The following is a 19,154-nucleotide window of genomic DNA, read 5'->3' as shown; positions in this document are numbered from 1 at the left end:
CACCCTTCCAGGCAAACTGATCTTACTACAACCTGACCACCTCCAGTGTCTTCCCACCTACTTTTGATTATGACACTTCTTTGAAATCAAAAAACAAAAAATAAGTATTAGGCACCTACTGTACTGAAGTAGGAACTGGAAGAACCACAAAGTCTAGATCTCCTGCCCTCAAGGAACCTACAATCTAGTAGAGAGTTAAGGCACAAGCATAGATATAAAGTACATAATAATACAAGACAAATGCATTAAAGGGTTACCCAAGTGCTGTGAGGTGGGAGGGGGATCTCATCTACTAGTAAGATCACCTCCAGACATCCTTTAAAGCCTTGCCTGACCTTCACAGGACTTACTATTTATCATAACATATACAGCCTTGCCCATACATTGTGTCTCCCTAGCTAGAGTATAAGCTCCTCGTCTCATAATTGTTCACATCCCATAATATATCCTAGTAGGGTCTTGACCATAAGAGATACTCACTAAATATCTGTTGATTGAGTGATTAATTCCATTTTTTCCCCTGAGTCCTGGTCTCCAATTTGAATGGGGCCCAAGAAAGCCCTTTACTGCAAAGACCTCAGAAGAAGCCCTGGGAAGCCCCGAGTTCAAGGTCAAGCCAATTTGACAGCTTTTCCTTTTAAGCTGGTAGGCATACTTGGAGGATTACTTAGGCAAATTTATTTTTAATTTACAGTAAATAAGGAATCACTGATCACAGAATAGGGAAAAACAGCGGCTTAACCACATCTTGGGAGGGATTCTGAGCTGCTTTTGCTCTCTGTTCCAAGCCTTAGGGGGGTTAGGATGAGAGAGAAAACACAAGCTGGCCAGGATTACAGAGAGTGAGAGGTTGGATTCCCAGGGCCCAATGAGGCTGTTGTTGGAGGAGATCTCAAAGGCCAATGTCCTATCTGAGGGGTCCTGAATTTAGACAATGTACATCCACTGTAGCCCAATCTTCCCCCTGATATCTGACCTCCCCAGGACTTTCTCTGCTTCCTCAAAGGGCCACATAGAATACAGCTTGGGGGCAGGACCACTAGTCCAAAATGCAAAACATTGGCAAGAAACAAACTCCTTCAAGCTCTGGGTGACCAGAATTGGCCTTCTAAGACTCCTAAGGCCCTCCTCCCACCTGGCCCTGCCTCCTGCCTCCTTGGGAAGCTAACTCCCAAGAGCACAGGAATCTACATCCCATAAACACTATCCTTTCCAGGGACTCCTTTCCATTTAGATCTGGTTCTGGGTTTTCTGCCATCTAACATTTCATTAGCAGGTTGGTAAGACAGTGGATAGAGAAGTGGTGGGGAACCTGCAGCCTCAAGGGCACATGTGGCCCTCTAGGTCCTCAAATGCAGCCTTTTGACTGAATCCAAACTTCACCAAACAAATCGAAAGGACCACACTTGAGGACCCAGCAGGCTACATGTGACCTCAAGGCTGCAGGTTCCCCACCCATGGGACAGAGTGTTGGAGCTGGAGTCAGGAACACCTGAGTCCAAATCCTGACTTACACTTAGTAGCTGTGTGCCTCTGGCCAAGTCACTTAATGTCTCTCAGCCTCAGTTTTCTCATCCGGCAAATGGGGATAAAGTCTTACAGGACAGCATATATGAAGTGCTTTGCAAACCTTAAAGCATTATTTAAAGGCTAGCTATTATTGACCCCTCTGAATACTCTTTACCTGACATTTACCATGAAATCAAAGGACACAGAATCAGTCAGAATGGACCTCAGAGGTCATATAACAACATAAATTTAAAGCTGCAAGGGATCTGATTTTACAGATAAGGCAACTAAGGCAAACAGAGGTTATATGACTTTCTCAGGGTCACACAGCCAGTCAGTAGCTGAGGCAGGATACAGAGTCTATCTGTCTAGTGCCCTATCCACCTCCCAGCCTCTACACAGCTCAGGAATCCTTTCTAATTAGCCCTGACAAGGTAGTCATCTACTTCTGCCTGAATTGCTCAAGCAAACTTCTCCTCTCTTCTTCCCAACGTTCCCTTATTAGAAAACTCTCCTTGAGCATAGGAGCCCAGATGTAGAGTTGAAAGGCCATCTACTCTTTTTACAGATGAGGACAGGGAAGCTCAGAGAGGTTAAGGAACATGTCCAAGATCACACAGGTGGTAAGCATGAAAGGTCTGACTCCAAATATAGCTGAGGAGAGAGTCCCGGTCCCAATTCCATATCCAGTCCTGTTTCTGCAGTATCATGAATTCCTCCTTCCCCCATTTTGTTGGAAAGTAAACGGAAACTTGTCTCCCACTAACTTCCCCCACCCCATTGCTACTAGGTGTGTCCTTTGAAGCCACATGAAAGAAATTTAAACTCTCTTCCACAGGCCCTACAGACATCTAAGGACTCAATACTAATCCTGCCATGCCCCCGGCCCCATTGAAGACTTCACTTTACCAGGCAAAGCCTCCATGCCTGGAGCTCAGATGGTCTGCTTTCTCAACCTCTCACCACCCTGCTTTACACCTCTGGAAGACATCCAGCTTATAAATATCCCTCTTAAAGTAGGGCACCCAAAATACTCCAGATGTGGTCTGACCTTCTTCTGGACGCCACACTTCTCTCAGGATGACCTCAGATTGCATTAGCTGTGTTGGCAGCCACATCACATTGTTGACTCATACTGAGCTTTCAGACAATTAAAACCTGTTGTCTTTTTTTCACATGAACTGCTGTGAAGCCAAGGCTCACGCATCCTATACTTTTGTAGTCGATTTGTTTAACTTACATGGAAGATAGTCATCCTAATTTGATTTTGACTCATTGGTGAAAAGCAGTGTGGCATAGAAGACAGACGGCTAAAATTAGAGTCAGGAAGACCCAGGTTCCAGTCCTACCTTAAGACTAGGATTCCAACCTGAGTGACAATCTATATGACTATGGCCAAAGGATCCCAGCCTTCTCTGGAGACCATCAGTTATAAAACTGTGGTTGATCTGTATTAGTGAAGGGAGCTTCCCTACTGGGAGTTCCCCATACTGATGAAATCATGGTTTAACCTCATGTTCCAAGTGGTCTCAAGACTGTTTTGAGTCCTGACTCTGGTAGTTCCATATATAAGCTCTCTTTCCTGTTTTATGTCACCTTCATATCTGAGGAACATTTTTCAGGGGGGCAGGGAGATAAGAGAAGGCAGGATGGTGGTGCTGAAAAAGCAAGGACTCAATTTTATAAGAGGCATCCTCCAATTAATAAATGGTCAAAAAATATGAATAGGCAGTTTTCAGAAGAAGAAATCAAAGCTATCTATAGTTATATGAAAAATTCTCTAAATCACTATTGATTAGAGAAATGCAAATTAAAATAACTCTGAGGAAAGCACTATTATTATCCCCTAAAGATGGGAGGACTAAGGCTGAGAGTGGTTATGCAACTTGGCCAAGGGTGCACAGCTAGAGAGTGGAATGAAGAGAAATGTTCCCAAAAAGTGATAAAACATAATAATTAATTAAAATAACTTTAAAAAAACCTCAAATTAAAATAACCACCTCATACCCATTAGAAATGACAAATGCTAGAGGGGATGAGGGAAAATAGGTACGCTAATGCACCACTGGTGGAGTTGTGAACTGGTCCAACCATTCTGTAGAATAATTTGGAACTATACCCAAAGGACGATAAAATTGTGCATACCTTTTGACCCAGCAACACCAATACCAAAGAGATCAAAGAAAAAGGAAAGAGCCCTATATTCACAAAAATATTTGTAGCAACTCTTTTTGTAGTGACAAAGAATTAAAAATTGAGGGGATGCTCATCAATTAGGGGATAGCTGAACAAGTTGTGGCATGTGATTATGATGGAATACAGTTGTGCTATAAGAAATGATGGGGGGGGGCAGGGTTTTCAGGAAAAAAACAAACCAAACCAAACTATAGCAAGACCCATATGAACTGATGCAAAGTGAAATGAGAAGAACCAGAAGATCATTGTGCACAGTAGTAGCAACATCATAATGATGACCAACTGTGAAAGACCTGGATACAGCGATCCAAGACAATTCCAAAGGACTCTTGATGAAAAAATGCTATTCACCTTCACAGAGAGAATTGTTGAACTCTGAGTTCAAATTGAAATGCAATTTTCTCACTTTTTTTCAATATGTCTAAAATGGAAATGTATTTTGCATGATTTTACATGTATAATTGACACCATGTGGCTTTGCCTTCTCACTGGGTAAGGAAGGGTTGGAAAGGAAGGAAAGAATTTGGAACTCAACATATTAAAAGAAAAAAATGTGAAAAAATAAGTAACTTTTATGACTTAAAAACCTAAAGATATCAATAAAACTTATTGTCATGAAAAAAAGGAGTAAGAAAAGAAAAATAAAAAGCCTGGACTCTGGAGTAAGAGGGCCTGGGATTCAAATATTGCCTCTAATTCTTACTATCTGTGTGACTTCGTACAAGTCACTTAATTTCCCTGGGCCTCAGCTTCCTCAACTATAAAAATAAGGGAATTGGACGAGATTGAGATGGCTTTTAGGCCCCTTTTAACCTTAGATCTATCATTCTCTGGTCCTACATCTCCATCGAAGTCATTGGTAAAAATGTAGAACAGGGCAGGGCCACGAACAGAGTCCATGGCATACCACTAGAGACATCACTCAATCCTCTTTACACTCTTTTGAGACAGTCATTCAAACAGTTCTGAATCCACTTAGCTGCCCTGCTACTATTAATAATCAAGTTATCATTTATATATTATTTTAAAATTTGCAAAGTACTTTCTAGTACATCACCTATTCTTACTGCAACCCTATAAAGTGTCATTATTATCCCCTTTCTACATAAGAGGAAACTAAGTCTGAGAGAGGTTAAGTGTCTTGTCAAGAGCACCATAACCAGTAAGTATCTGAGGCAGGATTAAAACTCAGGTCTTCCTGACTCCGATGCACCATGCCACCTAGTTGTCTCCTATCTGACAGCTGACATCTTTCCTTCTGGTCCACAAGAATATCCTGAGAGATTCTACCAAATGTTTTGCTGAAAATTCAGGATAAATATATCTACAACATTGTCCTGATCTACCAATCTAGTAAAGCTACCAAGAAAGCCAATTCAATCAAACAGGTATTTGTTAAACACATACTAATCACAAGGTACTCTCCCAGATGCTAGGAACTCAAAAACAGTCCCTGCCCTTAAGATGCTTACATTCCCCTTGGGGGAATAAGATATGTAAATCAATAAATGCATAACATCTGAAGAAGGGGCAATTATTAACAACTGGGAAGATGAGAAAACGTGTCTTGGAATGGATGGCATCTAAGCTGACCCTTGAGGGAGCCCAGGACAGAACCCTAGGTCACACCTTTCACTGGGGAGCAAGTCATGCATGATGATCTAACAAAGGAGGCCAAGTGGGCAGAGAGAAGAGTTAAGAGAGAACAGTGTCAAGAAAGCCAAGAGAATATCTATGAAGGGGGAGTTATCAAAAGTGCCCAACCTGCAAACCAGTCAAGATAGACGAGTGCTGAGAAAAGGCCAAATAAGATTTACCAATTAAAAATAGCTCATTTTTACGTATCACTTTGAGGTTTGCAAAGAGTTTTACATACTTTATCTCACATGATCCTTGCAACAATCCTGTAAGGAAAGTGCTCTTATTGTCCCCTTTATAAAGACGAGGGACTAAAGCTGAGAGTGGTTATGCAACTCGGCCAAGGGTGCACAGCTAGAGAGTGGGATGAAGAGAACTGTTCCAAACAAGTGATCTTAGGATCATAGAGTTAGAAGGAACCTCAGAGTCCCTTATACTTCCTCATTTTTACAGATGAAGAAACTGAGATCTAGTGAGGTTAAGTTATTTGGTCAAGGTGACTCAACTGAAAAGTATCAAAGCTAGGATTTGAACCCAGATCCTTCAACAGTATTCTTTCTACTATACCATGCTACTTCTCCAATGCTGGAGCTAGAAGTCAGATTATAAGACATGAATTCATCTAGGCATGGCTTATTCTTAGTGAACCCAGGCTGGCTCCTAGTACCACTATCAACATAGCTAGTAGTTGTTGGCTTCTGGCCTCCTTGATGGCATCCTTAGCATCTCTTTCAAAGGCTTCTTCACCCTTAGCATTGGTTCCCTGTCTAATAATTGCTTCCCCCCCTTACCTAGCCCTAGCAAAGACCACTCACTGGCCTCTTCCCTCTTGGGGAAGAGTTCCCTGGGTTGACGACCTTGTATCAGTCTCGGTTGACTACCTTGTATCAATCTCTAAATTTCAGACTGCTTCCTTTGCCCAGCCTTCACCACTCTCTAAGATATCTCCTTGTGGGATTTTGTGTCTCATCTTGAGTTACAGACTACACAGCAAAAGGAAGACAGCTCTTTTCCCCCCTCTCTTCTTGATCTTCAGCCCCATTCTTCACCACCACTGGAGGAACCTACCTTTCCACAATCTCACTAACTTGGAAACAGTAAATTGAATCATGGAATTGTCTTTGGGTAATTGTTCCCCCTGACAGGTACTGCAATATAGTGGGAAGGGTGCTGGATTTAGGGTCAGGAGAACCTCAGTTCAAATTCTGATTCAATATTTATTAGCTGTGTGACCCTTGTTAAGTCAGACTCTGTGGGCCTCAGTTTCCTTTCCTGTAAAATGAGGAGACTGGACTCAACAACCTCTAAGGTTCCTTCCAGTTCAAAGATCTAGGATTCTCTGATCCTATTTCCAAGGTTCAATCTTTTGTTAGGTTCTCTTTCTGATCAAGGCTGATTCTCCCTTTACCATTAGAGATCACAGCATAAAATATCATAGCCTCTAGAGCTACATAGGACCTCAAACAGCCAGTCGACAAACATTTATTAAGTGCCTTCTGTGTGCCAGGCACAGTAGGTGAGGTGTCTAAGATATAGAGACTAAAAAAAAGGAAACAATTCCTGCCCTCCAAGAGGAACCACATGCTCATAGGATCATATATTTAGAGCCAGAAAGGACCTTAAAAACAGACCATCTAATCCAATTTTTTTTCATTTTACAGATGAGGAAACTGAGGTCTGGAAAGGCTAAGTGATTTGCTGAGTGTTACATGGCTAGTAAGTGTGAACGGTAGGATTCGAACCCAGATCTTCCTAACTCGAGGTCCGGCACTCTACCCACTATATCACACTGACAGTAAGAGTAGAGATGCTAAGGCACAAGGAGGGAAGAATAAAGAAGGAGGATAAAGAGTGCAGGGAAATTGAGAAAGGAAGCAGAGAAAACGGAGAAGTACTTGTGCCTGAGAGAAACCCAGCAACAATGGCTCTAAGTTACCCACTCTCAGCTAACTGAGAGCAAACAAGATGACAAAAGGACCTGAAATCATGTCACATGAACTGGAGGATCCAGGGGTGTTTAACTTGGAAGAGTCCTGGGGGAAACATCTTTAAAACCCACCTGCCCTTTGGAAGAGGAATTAGACCCAGTCTGTGTAGTCTCAGAGGGCAGAACTACACCAATGGGCTCAACTTACAGTAGGATAGATTTGAGCTGGATAGAAGCTCTATTCAACAATGGAATACCCCACTTCTGGAGGGACTGAGCTCTCTGTCACTGACAGCATTCAAGAAAGTGGTTGGATGAGGTTGAGAATGGCAAAAAGTCAGGATTTGCATTCAGGTAGAGGCTGAGCTGCCTGATGCCTGAAGTTCCTTCCAATGAAGATTCTCTGATTCCCTAAGGCTGCTCTGCATGGCATTACAAGATCATTCTCCTGCCCTTTGCATGTGCTTCTTAACACCTTTTGTGCTGTTTCCTTTCACCTATCTCTGCATGACTTTCTATTGAGCCAGTCTACCTCCAACAGGCTTCCATTTCACAATGGCCACTTCCTCTGCTCCTTACCTCTCAATCTCACTCCTTATCCAAGATGACTTCTCTGATGGGGCAAGAATCACTTCTCTTCATCCTCCTCAAAATACCAAGATGCAGGCACCCAAAGCTATCTGACCCCACTAAAAAGAAAGTCAAAGTGGAAGCAACCAGCAAGGACTGATTCCAAGGAATGAAACCTAGAATTCATCTCAAGCCAGAGAAGTGATTAACTGCAAAATATTTAATGAAGGATGTCAGTGGCAGAAGACCACTGGCAAAATGCAAATTGCCAGCATACTTCTGTTGTAGCAAAGTGAGATATGTTACAGTATCACCACTCCTAAGAGTTAGGAATTCTCTCTAGCATAGAAAGGCAACGTGATTACAGTGATCTTGGAGAGTCCTTCCTTTTTTCATGAGTAAACTCCCTACAACTTTCTAAGGCCCCTGCTCTATTTGATTCCCAAGGGGCACGTGTCACATGTTTGTGTTCCCTCCAGGAAGTAGCCCTAAGAAAAGTTTTTCTCTCTGGGCCCATAGAGACAAGAAGCTTAGGAGGCCAAGACAGTACAGTCACCAAGGTGATTATCACCATTGATGATAATCACCTGTATGCCATATTTCTAGTATTACTCTCAACTCTGATGGTTTCCCCCTTTGTCCTGAGAGTATTTCTGCTCCAGAAATTGTGGCCTCTGACACAAGAACAAACAACAACTCCTCCAAGCAGTCTGTCGACTTCCACAATAAAGATAGAAATAGAAAAAAATGCAACGAGAGACCACTAACGTATCAGTGGGAGAGCACTAGAATAAAGGAAAACCTCAATTTCAGTCCCAGCATTGCTACTAACTGTCTGACTTTGGCCATAGGTTCCTTAACTTCTCAGAACCTCAATTTTCCCATCTGGAAAATGAATAATAATCTCGGCCCTGTCTAAAGTGGTTCTGAGGGTCCAATAAAATAAGAGAAGTGAAAGAAATTTTGGAGGTTTTAGGTGATATCCAAGTAAAGTGTTGCTTATCAGTGGTTAGCTTAGAAACCATGGTACATGATTATCATAAACAGTCCAAAAATACTACCTCCTTCTTGACAGGGGGTTGGTGTCAAAATCATACAACAACCTAGTACAACTCTCTGCCTCCCTTGGCTCAGCCCAGAGAGAAGAGGCAACCTTAAATCCACATGGACTGGCTACTTCTCTGGGTCTGGCATTTGGACAAATATTGGCATCAACTGTGTACTACTTTATCCCCCAGTTTTCATTGATTGCTGAAGAAACAAATACCTAAACAGTGTGTGTATGTGACAGAGGGAAAGACAGGGACAGAGAGAGACACAGAGTGAGAGACACAGAGAGAGAGAAAGATGGAGTTCTCTCCAATAAAAAATAGGAGACAGGTGAAGCTAGGACCCTTTAAAGAAGAGTAGTCTTTTCAAAAATAAGGGCATCTTGGTGACAAAGTAGATAGAGTGCTGGGCCTAGAGTCCTGGGCAAGATCCTGGGCAAGTCATTTAATCTTGTTTGCCTTAGTTTCCTCAACTGTAAAATGAGCTGGAGATGGAAATAGCAAACCAGTATCTTTGCCAAGAAAACACCAAATGGGGTCATGAAGAGTCAGACACAACAGAAACAAGTGAAGAACAAATTTTCAAAATCATATTTCCACTGAGGGAGGAAGAGCATGAAGTAAACAAGTGGAATGGATAACATAAAGGGAGCTTACAAGGTAACCAGTAGTCCACAAATGACTAAGGCTCAAAGTCCTGCCTGCCACTGTTTGGGGGCCCTGAGATTCTTTCTAGCTCTGCAGTAAACAAGGAAGAGGTAACATACCCACTTTCAGCTCTTTCCCAAAGACAGTCCTCTCTCCCAGGGCTGAGCAGTTCCAACGACCATTTCGGAACTGAAATTGACACTCGTTGATTCCCATCTGAGACCCTTCTCCGATCACGATGATAGCGTCAGGTCGGCTCTGACAGATTGCCCTCTGTCTGGGAGCTAGCCCTGGGATCTTGTTACAGATGATGCTGGCCCCAAGAGCCACCACAGAGGAGAAGCCCCTGCAAAGGAAGAGAGAGACAGACTGGCCATCAAGGCAGGGAGCAATTTGTGGGGTCAGGGTCAGACCAGGCCCACCCTCTGGGGCAAACACTGACTCCAAGCTTTCTTTTTTAACAACAGAGGCTACAACTTTATCTCAGCCAAATATCTCCCTCACTCATTTCGAGTGCCTACTTCAAGAGGATAACAACTCAAAATAGTCTGCTCTCTGAACCTGAAGCTTTAAAGAAGGATTCTAGAATGGTTATAAAACTGATGTTGACAATATGTACCATAACAATAAAACAATTATTCATTAGTTGTAAATGGATGGCAATACAGGTAAGCCTCACTTTGTACAATAAATGTGTTTCCATAAATTCATGTAAATTACTTTTTTCTAGAGAGAATTATTTTTTAAATGTACTTGAGGACATTGCTTACAATTCAAAAACCACTCACCTCAATTTGAAGACTTGTACATTTGAATTTTTATACAATGAATTTGCTTAAAATTGGATATACCTGCAATAATAACCTAAGGAATGGGTAGATTATTTAAAGTAATTAGCCAATAAGCCCATAACTATTATCAGTATGAACCAAAGTTGTCTCAGTTAAGGAAAGAAAATGATAATGCAAACTGTATGAATTGGAAATCAGAAGACATTGTGACACTTAAGAGTCATGTGACTGTGCAAGGCACTTAACCCCTCTGGGCTCAGTTTCTTCATCTGTAAAAAGAAAAGGTTGGTCTATCAGGGGTGGGGAACCTGCGGCCTTGAGGCCACATGTGGCCCTCTATGGTACGGCTGTACTTGAGGATCTAGAGGGCCACATGTAGCTTCAAGGCCACAGGGTCCCCACCCTTGGAATCATCTTTGAGTTCCCTTCAATCTCTATCTTACATGCCATGACTCTCTAATGGCATTTGACCAGAATTCAGAAGGGAAAGTTTAGACATAGACTGTATCACTGGGAGACTTCTACATCAATAATACAGTATACAGTAAAAAAAAAAAAAGTTCTCAAGGAAAAAGGCTAGGACTCCCATAACAAGTTAACATATGACTTAGCTGAGTCATAAAAGTAAAATAGTAATGAGGGTGCGAAAGAAACCCACACATTTCCAAAAAGAACTGATCACTTTATAGTTGTAAGTGTAACTTAGTCCAATCCCCTCATTTTGCATGAAGTAGAAAGAGTGCTGATTGGAAATCAGATAACCTTGGTTCAAATTCCATCTCTATCCTTACTCCCTGGGTAACTTTGGGCAAATCGCCTAACCTCTCTGTGCCTTGGTGTTCTCATATGAAAATGAGGAGGTTGGACTAGAAAAGCTATGAGGTCCCGGCTCTAAATTCAAGAATCAGATAAGAATTTGAGGCTGACAGAGGGGTCCAGTGACTTGCCCCGGGTCAATGAGCTAGTAAACGTCAGAGACACGTTTGGAACAGTTCTCCTAATTTTCATTGCATCCAGTGCCCTTAACACAATGGCACCAGAAAGTGAGAAAGCAGCCTGAAGCTGCTCATCACTATAAGTGGTACACAGACTCCAAGAAAACTGAAAGTGCTCCTCCCCTTCTCAATGAACCCACCCCACTTCCAATCCTCTGTCCCTTAGGCAGGGTACAACCTGGGGCTCCAGGGACCAGGAGGTTTGGGTCATGATCTCAGAAAGGAGTAGGGTCAATGAGGGCAGGGTGGGAGCTTTTTTTACCCCCATTTCAAATTAAAAGGAAAATAAGGAGCCAATGGGTCATTCCTCAAAGTGTCCCCGCTTCCTGATTGCTAAATGAGGACGATAGGCCGGCATGTGTAAAGGAAAAACTGGAGATGGGGGTGGAAGGGGAGTGGAAAAATAAATCAATAAGGTTATTTTTTAAAAGAATCGGAAAAAAAAAACCTGGCAGCGGCCTAGTCTGCCTGCCCCTGCCCCCACCCCAGCTGTGCTGCGCCGCACTGCCTGGGGGAGGAGTGAGCGGTAGGGGGAATGTGCTCAGCTCGCACCCAGCCAGCCCAGAACAGCACCTGCACAGGGTCCTGGGGTCCCGCAGGGACTGAGAGGTTAGTCTGGAAGGTCTCTGGTGCGTGGGTGCTGGGGAGACGCGAGGAAGACTTCTACACTGTACAATAAAGAGGGCGCCCCGCAAGCAGAAGATAGAGAGCTAGTGGGACCTTTTTGCCCACTCCCCAGGTCCAACCGCTGCACCCCACCCACCCTGATCCCGGGGTCTGCCTCTTCCAGGTAGATAGGAAAGTGTGCTAAGAATGAGAATAACTAGCTAGACTGTGAATCGGGATGAGACTTCGAAGAGGCAGCGGGTCCGAGCTGTGTAGGATTGGGGTGGGCATCTGTCTGGGGTGTGTGTGTGTGTGTGTGAGAGAGAGAGAGAGAGAGAGAAAGAGAAAGAGAGAGAGAGAGAGAGAGAGAGAGAGAGAGAGAGAGAGAGAGAGAGAGAGAGAGGTGGATGTATGTGTGACTACCTGTGTGGGTGAGCTTGTACCGGGTGTATTTATATAGTGGCTAGCTAGCCGGCTGGCATGCGAGTGTGCTCTGGGTATCTTGTGTGACTGAGTCAATGGCTCTGGACGTCTGTGGATCTCGCTTTGTGTCTAAGTGTCTCCCTGCGTGTCTGTGTGTGTATGTGTCTCTGTATCTGTGGGTCTAGGTGGATCTGGTGACGTGAGCGCGCGTTGATCTCCATCCCTACGCCTCTCCCGTCTGGCTCTCCGCTCTCCTCACCACCGCTCCAGGCTCCAGTGCCCAGAGTCCTGGACAGGGAAGTTTGCCGCCCCCAGATCTACCTATCGCAACCTCCCTCTCCTAGTCTGCACCGCAAACTTTCCGACAGAGGCAGGAGCTGGCACGGGCTGGAGAAGGGACAAAGAGCTCCGCAGGGAACCCGATTGCTGGGATACCCATGGTAGCGGGCCCCCGTCCTGGACCGTGCGCCCCCGCCCAGCCCAGCCCTGCCCAGCCCTCCAAAGTGCCTTACCCAATTTTGATGTAGACGATGCCCAGGCTCAGGAAGATGGGGCAGATCCAGCGCCTTGCTTTCCGGTTCATATTCCCCGCTGGCCGGCGGCGCTCAGTTCCACATGCACTAGGTGGGGAGGGGGCTGAGATTTGGGGCTCAGTCTCGGGCCAGGGTCGCCCCCCAAGGGGCTGAGCCCCCCCTAGTGACGCAGGGGACGGGGCCCCGGGGGCTAAGGGCAGGAGCTGGAGCAAGAGCCCTGAGCAGGCGGAGCTGTCTTTGTAAATCCCGAGAGGCAGTGGAGACAATCACCATATCCCGCCCTGGGGTCTCCGGGGTGCGGGGGGGCTGGGGTCAGGGGGTCGTCTCGGGGCGTCGGTCCGTCTGGCTCTAGACTGGCCTTCTCTCCCGCGCTCGCTGGCTAAGGGTCCGCGTGTGTGCGTGTGTGTGTGTGTGTGTGTGTGTATGCGTGCGCGTCTGTCTGATCTCCCGGGTTCTCGATGTCTGTCTCCCTGGCTCCCTCCTTCTCCCAGCCTCTCCGTCGCTCCCCCCACCTCGCTCTCCTTTTCTTTTATTCCGGCTTTCTCGTCTCGTCTATCGCCCGTCGCTCCGCGAGCGGCAGGTCTGCGCACAGCCGGAGCCCCTCAGGTTCAATGCTACTGCTACTATCTGCCTCTTCTCCAAATACTCGGGGCGTGTTCTCCGGGAAGGTGGGGGTGGGGTGGGGGTAGGGTGCTGCTTAAAAAAAAAAAAAAAAGAAGGGGGCGGGAGTGGGGGAGAAACGGTGGGGGCCGGGAGAGGAGGAGGGCTGTATGTGTGCGTGTGTATGTGTACGCGCGTGTGTGTCTGTGTGGAGGGGAGGAGGAGGGGGCGTGAGAACTCTCTCACTATCACCTGCCGGGGCTGCCCGGTCCGCCTTCCGATCCCGCGGCTTTCAGGGCTCCCCTCCCCAGCCGAGGGCAGCCAAGGAGTCCTGGCCTCGCGTGGGGGAGGGAAGAGGGAAAGCTGGGGCGGGGGGCGAATAAGAGGGAGGGGGATACAATCTTCCCGCGCGCGCGCGCAAGCTCGCGCACTCCCCAAGCCTGCCGGCTCAAGCCAAACGCCCCGGCTCAACCGCGCTGCGCCCAGGCGCTACCTCTTCCCGGAGAACTGCCGCACCTCCTGCTTCGCTCCCCGGGCCTTCCCCACCTCTCCCTCTCGGTCGGAAACCAGCCAGCGTCCAGAGGGTCCTCGGAGGCCAGAGATTTCTGCCCTACCCCCAAGCTACTCCTCCTCGGGGCTCCCTGCGGTGGAGCCCCCAGGTCCGCCGAGGTGCCCGCCGGCCCCAGCTGTCAGCTCGGGGCTGGAGGGGGCCTCACCTAGCGGGGGGTTGGGGGCGCAGGCTTTGAATGCTGAGCCCAGGTAGCCCCGCAGACGCTCCCGAGCTGCTCCCCGAGACTCACTGACTATCTCGCCTGCCGTTCCCTCCCTCCAAACAGGAGAGCCCCGTGGCCCCGGACAAGGTGTGAGAGCGCGCCAGCACAGCAGCTAGCCCGAACCGGGAGGCGGCACCAGCACCTCTGGCCTCAGCCGGCACCCTCCCCGCACGTCGGGCCAAAGCCCTCGTCTTTGGCACGGAGAGCCCTACACAGATCTGGCGTTCGTTCCTGGGGGACTGTCCCCAGCATCCCGGCCGCACCCGGACTTTTATCCGCCCCCGCCCTGAGCCTCGTGGCCCCGTAGGGGGCCGGGGAGGGAACTGCCGTGATAACGGGGGTGGGGCCCGGAATCAGGACTCCGCTCCTGGTGTTATTCCTAAAAAAGGAAATAATATTTTTTTTAAAAGCTAAAAAATAAATCAGTAGTCATACTCCTCCCCCACATTTACACACTCTAACTACAGCTCCGCATGCTCGCTGGGCCTAGGGACTAGCCCATAGGCATGGATGGGGAACCCTGGGTCCACACATTGTCCAGGATGGGGAGTCAACGCTCTGCAAAACCGGGGTGGGGGTTTCCCCATTCTCCTGCGGAGGGTTCCCTGCTAAGGAGAATGTCAAGGCCAGTTCTGCCCCGACCGCTCTTGGAGCCAGGCTGGATTCGGGCCCCTGGACAGCTGAAGAGAGGGCAGGCTGCGAGGCTGGGTTTGGGACAGGGGACTTGGCGGGCTGAGGGACAAAGTCAGTCCACCTGGATAGAGCCCCGGGGCAGTCGTACTAGTTAGCATTCGCTGCGCCACCTGGCGGGAGTGAAGGAGCGGTGCATCGCGTCTGTCATAAGGAAAAGTCCCTGCTGTTAAGAGACCCGTGGAGGCCAGACAGGTGGAGGTCAGGTCTGGTCCTAGGCCTTCTAAGGTTGCAGGTGCAGGGAGGCAACCCCGCCAGAGACGAAAGTAGAAGGACAGGAGAAAGCCACTCTCTCCGGCTGAAGTTTATGAAGATGAGGGAGACTGGGATAAGCAGTCAAGACACCTCAGTTCCAATCCTGGCTCTGACTTGAACTAGCTGTTTTACTACGTGCAAATCAACCAGATCCTTGGTTTCTTTATCTGTAAGATGGAGATAATACTTTCACTGTTGACCATACAGAGCCATTGTAAGGAGACATTTTGTAAAACTTAAGCCTTAAGAAATATGAGCTCTGATAGTGATCATAAAATGTGAGCCCCGAAAGGGGGCAGCAAAGTACGGTGGAAAATATGGTAGCTAGAGGGCAAAAAGACTTGGGTTCAAATCCTGCCTCCTCTAAATACTGCCTATAAAATTACTTCAGAAAGTCCCTTCCATCTTTGATCCTATGACCTTAGAGATCATCTATTCTAACCCCTTTATTTTAAAGATAAAGAAACTGAGGCTTAAGGTAAAATGATTTGCCCAAAATTACACATCAGTGACAGGTGCTGGACTAAAACCTACATCTTTCCTTAACCTTCAAGCAGCTAGGGTTTTAACTCCCCCACCCCAAATTTATATTGTATCTATTTTGTATATACTAGGAAATTTCTTGGATAGAGCAAAAACACTCTGAAAATGACTGTTTCATTTTGACATAGTAACCAGTGCCTAGCATAGCACCTGGCACACAGTAAGGGCTCAATAAATTCTTATTGATTGATTACCTCATCAGAAAATATGAGGAAAGGGAAATAACCTATAAGAAGCCTAGCTTCTCACAAGCTCTTTTTAAAGGTCTTTTTTTCTGATGAGTAGCTAAAAATCTATAAATGATCTCTACGCAAACACTGTCACTCTTTAGAAAAATGTTACCATGTTTATCAGGTGTTCCCCAAACTCCTATTTTATAGCTAGATTAGCTTAAATAGTTAAATTTAGCAGTTCCATTTTGTATTAAAATTCTATTGCCAAAAAACCTAAAGAAGGTTTCAAAGGACTCCTCCTCCTCCATTCCCAAAGATGGAAATCTGTGAGCCTTTCTAGACAAATTTTATCCTAGAAACAATAGAGAAAACTCTGAAGGATTTTGAGTGTGGAAGTAACATTAGCAGAGTTAGGCTTTAGAAACATTATTCTGACACTTTTTGCAGAATAGCCTGTAGCAAATGGAGTTAGAGAAACCAGTTAGAAGTTTGTTTGTTTGTTTTTATTAAACGGATGATGATAGTCTGTGGGTGGTGGAAATGAATGAAAGGAAAGGACTAGATGTGGGAAAAGATGTGAAGATGAACAGCACTTGGTGAAGATGTGGAAGGCAAGGGAGAGACAAGGGGGAATTAAAGATACCTGAACCCTGGAACGTGAAGTATATGTGATTTTATCCAACAAACATTTATTAAGAGACTTCAACATTCAAGGTACGTTACTGGGCACTAGGCTTACAAAGAAAAATACAAAAAGAAGCCCTAATGTCAAGAAGCTTACAGTCTACAGGAGGATACAACGTGAGAGAATATAAATAATTCCTGATTATTTGAGAAAGAAGAAAAGGTGGGGGTGGGACAGTGTCAGAAAAGGCTTTCTATAGAAGGTAGTGTGAGAGATGGAGCTTCAAGGAGGCTAGGGAAAGGAAGTCAGGTATAGCAGATAGAAAACTAGCCTTAAAATCAGGTAGATCTGATTTTATATCCTGCCTCTGACACATTCTAGCTGTCTAACCAGGAGCAAATCTCTAAGAAAATGGGTTACAAATTAATTGCTTCTGAATCCCTGGTGATCCCTGCCCTGAAGAAATCACAGGTCCAGTAGAAAAAGAGTCTGAGATGGAAATTTTGGATTCTAGGATGCAGAGAAGGCAAAGATCAGAAGAGATTAAATTCTGGGCATACATAGATTAAAAAAGGAGGAGTTGGGATAGAATGCCAAATTTGAGGAACAGAAAACCCACCAGTTTTGATGGCCTGAAATACAAGCCAATTGTATATGAAAGAACACCTGACCATGAGTCAGGGGACTTGGGTTCAGGTGTCAGCTCACTGAGCTGAGATTTAATCCCTTCCATGTGCTTTACAATCCAGAAACACTGGCCTTCATGCTGTTCCTTACCTATAACACTCTGTCTCCCAATTCTGTACCTTTTCATGGACTATCCTCCTGTATTGAAAGGAAAAGAGTATGGAAGAAGTCTGAAAAGGTAGGTAGGAGCCTACCTTTAAAGTGTAAAACACTTTAAAGGCCAAGCTGAGAATTTTATCCTAGAGAACATAGGGACTGAGGAAACTTTCAGAACAGAGGAGTGATGTGGTCAAACTTGAATTCTTTGTGGCATTTAATACTATTGATCATCTCCTGGATACTCCCCACCCTCTAGATTTTTGTGACACTCCTATCTGTCCAACCACTTATTCTGTCTCCTTTCCTGATTCTTCATCTATGCCACACCCACCAACCGTGGATGTCCCCCAACTCTCTATCTCTTATCTTCTTGATCCATGCTATTACTTGGTGACATCATTAGCTCCCATGGGTTCGATTATTATCTCTATACAGGATTTCCAGATTCATATATATTTCCCACCCTGCTTCTAATCCAACCCATCGTCAAGGCTTTATGAGTCTGTCTAACTTTATGAGTGAATGGGGAGGGGAGGGGGAAAGGGTAGTGAAGATAGTGTTACGTGTTGGTGAATTTTCTGGTTGGCTGTAGTTAATAATAATTTCATTCAGTCATTTTTCAGTAATGTCTCACTCTTCATGACCCCTTTTGGGGTTTCTTGGCAAAGATACTCGAGTGGTTTGCCATTTCCTTCTCTAGTTCATTTTACATATGAGGGAACTGAGGCAAACAGGGTTAAGTGACTTGCCCAGGGTCACACAGAGGAGTATTTGAACTCACAAAGATGAGTCTTCCTGACTTCAAGCTCTCCACTCTATCTGTTGTACCACCTAGCTACCATAATAATAATAATAATAATAGCATTTATATAAGTACCTACTATGTGCCAAACACTATGTTAACTGCTTTACAAACGTTATCTCATTTGATTCTCTTACTAGCCCCATTTTACCAGTGAAGAAACTGAAGCCAACGGAGTTTAAGTGACTTTCCCAGGGTCATACAACTACTAAGTATCTGGGCACCACAGCCACTGTGCCACTTAGCTGCCAATAGAAGATCCATAGAAATTGATTGCTCAGGAGGCACAAAGCCAGAAATGAGTTTGTAGATAAAAGGATGGGTAAGACCTCTCCCCCAAAGGCTCCCAGAAACAATTGTTGGTAACCGAGTCCATGGGAAATGGTAGCAGGGGTTTTGACAGAAGAAATACCTGCAAAAGGAAGTTCACCTGAAGGTGGCAGCAGCTCCAGAGATAGAACAGAGAGAATGCCAGCCATAGCAAATGATCCTTGAATCTAAACCAAGAGATACACCCAAGAAGAACTTCATAAGCACTGCACAAAGAGAGAAAATGACACCCCCACCCTCTCCCCCACCCCCCGCCAAGAGCTTAGAAGTACTTTCAGCTTCACATGTTCTTTACAGTGTACCTGACTACATTTGTATTTTAAGTTTTGGGCACTCTCCTCAGGGACCTTGTATGTGTTCAAGAGGAGAATGTGACCCCTGTTTTGTAGGGGCTAGGAGGGGTTGTTTTTATAATCGCTGTTCTTGCTATACCTTCTTAATAAATATGCTTTTATAAAAGCTGATTAATATCAACTGGATGAATAATATCAGGGATCATATTGGATAGGGGCTTGTTTGGGTCAATACTAGAAACCCCAACCCCTCAGCATTACCCCTAGAACCTTGAGGAGGAGAGGAGTAAGTTACCATCTGGGGACCCAATCATCCAGTGTGGAAATTGACAGAGTGAGCCCAGAAGAGATTCTGCCCTTTTGTTTGGGAAACTTACTTTGGTGGCTATATGGAGGATG

At 45.5% G+C, this 19,154-nt stretch overlaps 1 protein-coding gene across 1 annotated transcript in view; it reads right to left on the bottom strand.

The window, feature by feature from the left end:
* Positions 1–12,935, bottom strand: part of WNT7A (Wnt family member 7A) — an 84,381-nt gene extending 71,446 nt beyond the window's left edge. Inside the window, exons 1-2 of the mRNA XM_036739008.1 lie at positions 12,865–12,935; positions 9,657–9,883 (exon numbers count right to left, since the gene is read on the bottom strand). Coding sequence (XP_036594903.1) covers positions 9,657–9,883; positions 12,865–12,935 — 298 coding nt within the window. The remainder of the gene's footprint in view (positions 1–9,656; positions 9,884–12,864) is intronic.
* Positions 12,936–19,154: the final 6,219 nt, after the last annotated feature.

This window comes from Trichosurus vulpecula, chromosome 9, assembly GCF_011100635.1.
Source record: "Trichosurus vulpecula isolate mTriVul1 chromosome 9, mTriVul1.pri, whole genome shotgun sequence".
NCBI classification, from domain to species: domain Eukaryota; kingdom Metazoa; phylum Chordata; class Mammalia; order Diprotodontia; family Phalangeridae; genus Trichosurus; species Trichosurus vulpecula.
Note: the sequence above shows the minus strand (reverse complement) of the source record. Positions and strands in the feature narration are given on the sequence as shown.